Genomic DNA, 2,212 nt, shown 5'->3' with positions numbered 1-2,212 from the left:
ACGCCGGCAGACCACAGCAGTCCACCAACAACCTCAACTTCCGGCTGGTTGAGGGCATTGATGAGTGAGTACAAAATGCTGCTTCATAGCAGGAAAGATGCAAATTTGAACTATATTTATATATTTTTTTGCTTCATTCTGTGCTCGATGTCCCACAGAGTCAGAAGCTCTTTTTTGGGGCTCACAGCAGGCACAAACAGTGATGAGAGGAAATGTTTTCAGGAGAAAATAAAACACATCTAAACAGCATATTTCCCCGGTGAACAGCTTTCAACTGAGCAGCGCAGAAACGTCCTCTGGAAACTCGTTACGGCTTGTTTCAGTGTCTGTCTGATTAGATTAGTGAGCATTCAATTAGCCTGCTATTCAACATGCTGAAAGAATCGGGTCTGATACAATTTCCCCCTATGCCTGTCACTTAGGATTACTGAGCCGCTCCATAAAATGCTCTTAGATATCTTAAGCCTGGACGTGAGACTGAATGGATATAGATTATTCAGGGCTTCTATTGTTTGCCCCTCGCTGCAAAATAAAGGAAAAGTTGGTTATTTGAGGTGGAGAGTGACTCATTTTCAAGTGTTCTTTTATAAACTTTGCTCAAGTATTTGTTTTAGATTTGATACGTTGCTGGCAATCCAGCCCTGGTCTCATTCCCATATTACGAAACTGCATGGTCAATTACGTTTTCATGGAGAACATAAATCTCCCAATAGTACGTTTGTATGTGACGTATCACAAATTGTTTAATCAAGGTCCGTAAAGGGAGGAGGAAGGGGTAAATAGTCAGGTCCAACATGGGACTTTCACCCAGGAGACCGCTGTTCATGTCTTGTGTTAAACCAAAAGTGATGTATTTTTACTTATTTTACCTTATTTTAACACAAAACATGACCTTTTACTGTACCTAACCAAATAGTTTACCCCTATATTAAATTATATTGGTGACATATACCTGTTTACAATTGTTGAAACGCTTTCTTTGATTCTGAAACATTACCCTTCTTTTTTTTGTAAACTTACAATGCCAAACATTGTATTCTGGGGCTGTGGTTGTGCATTCCCAGTTACTGTACATCAGTGGTACTCAACTTGCAGCAAGATACAGGGTGGGCACCGACCATTTTATAATTCACAATGAAAAGTTCGTTTTATGGGAATTTAAGTTAGTAGGAAACAGAGTTGACTGGACACTGGATAAGGTTGCAAGAAAAACAAATACGATGCTGTTCTGTCGTCAGGTTTCCAGAGAGAGCGGTGTCGGTGCTCCAGTCGGGCTGTCTCGAGAGTCTTCTTCTACGCTCCCTTTACACGGACAGGGAATTCTGGGACAGCCAAGGCGGGGCCAGCGGTCTCAGGCCTCTCATCCGCACTCTGGAGCACAGAGGGAAGATTCTCCTCCGGCACATCAGAGACATGAAACTACAGCTCAAGAGGGACCTGTGACTGAGCTAGCTGAACCCAACAAGTTGATCACATAACTCAGGTTAATCAGAGCTGCAATGGTTCAGCTCGTCCGGGAGCACTGCAGACACGCCGGATGTTCAAAACAAACACCCTTTTTTTAAAGGGGTTACAATGAATACAACATCCCCAACAGCATCCTCAGGGTCCCAATCTATTATAACCTAACAGTGGTGATATTATATGTGAAAGTCCAACTTAAATCCAAAAAGTCATTAAGTTTGCAGTCAAACCTCACGTCACAGGTGATTTTCAAAATAATTATTAATATTTGGTTTACTTAAAAGTGATCAATTGGAAATTCCAAGCGTGTCCATGATTGAGAGATGATTGCCCTCAACATAACGACAGCTGAGCCAACGGCTAGAAGCTAACGGTGCTAGAAGCTAACGGTGCTAGAAGCTAACGGTGCTAGAAGCTAACGCTGCTTACAGCGCGAACAGTGCAAACAAGGGCAACAGTGCAGACAGAGCTAACAGTGTTTACCTGAGGGGGAGTTATGCTCTGAATTTCAAATTGTGTGGAGGAGAAGAGAGTTCTCCTTCAGCCTCCAAGCCTCTGAGCGTGAGGGTCAGTTTGCATGTTGGATTGACAGCAAAGCTGGCGAGGGCACCAAGCCGCCGTGTAAAACCGAGCTGCTAGCTTAAGCTCACAAGCCAAACACACACACAGTGTTCTGTTAGAAGAATGAAGACCAAACAGGCTCCCTGACCAAGATTACTGTTATATGCAAATATGTTTTAAATTAAAT

General features: G+C 42.9%; 1 protein-coding gene across 1 annotated transcript in view; it reads left to right on the top strand.

The window, feature by feature from the left end:
- Nucleotides 1-1,443, top strand: part of gask1a (golgi associated kinase 1A) — a gene marked incomplete at both ends in the record, with an annotated part of 17,391 nt that extends 15,948 nt beyond the window's left edge. Inside the window, 2 exons of the mRNA XM_079165390.1 lie at nt 1-64; nt 1,239-1,443. The exon at nt 1-64 is cut by the window's left edge and continues 40 nt beyond it. Of these exons, the coding sequence (XP_079021516.1) occupies nt 1-64; nt 1,239-1,443 (269 nt within the window). The remainder of the gene's footprint in view (nt 65-1,238) is intronic.
- Between the last annotated feature and the right edge of the window lie 769 nt (nt 1,444-2,212).

Source organism: Pholis gunnellus (genome assembly GCF_910591455.1).
Source record: "Pholis gunnellus genome assembly, chromosome: 8".
Lineage (NCBI taxonomy): Eukaryota > Metazoa > Chordata > Actinopteri > Perciformes > Pholidae > Pholis > Pholis gunnellus.
Note: the sequence above shows the minus strand (reverse complement) of the source record. Positions and strands in the feature narration are given on the sequence as shown.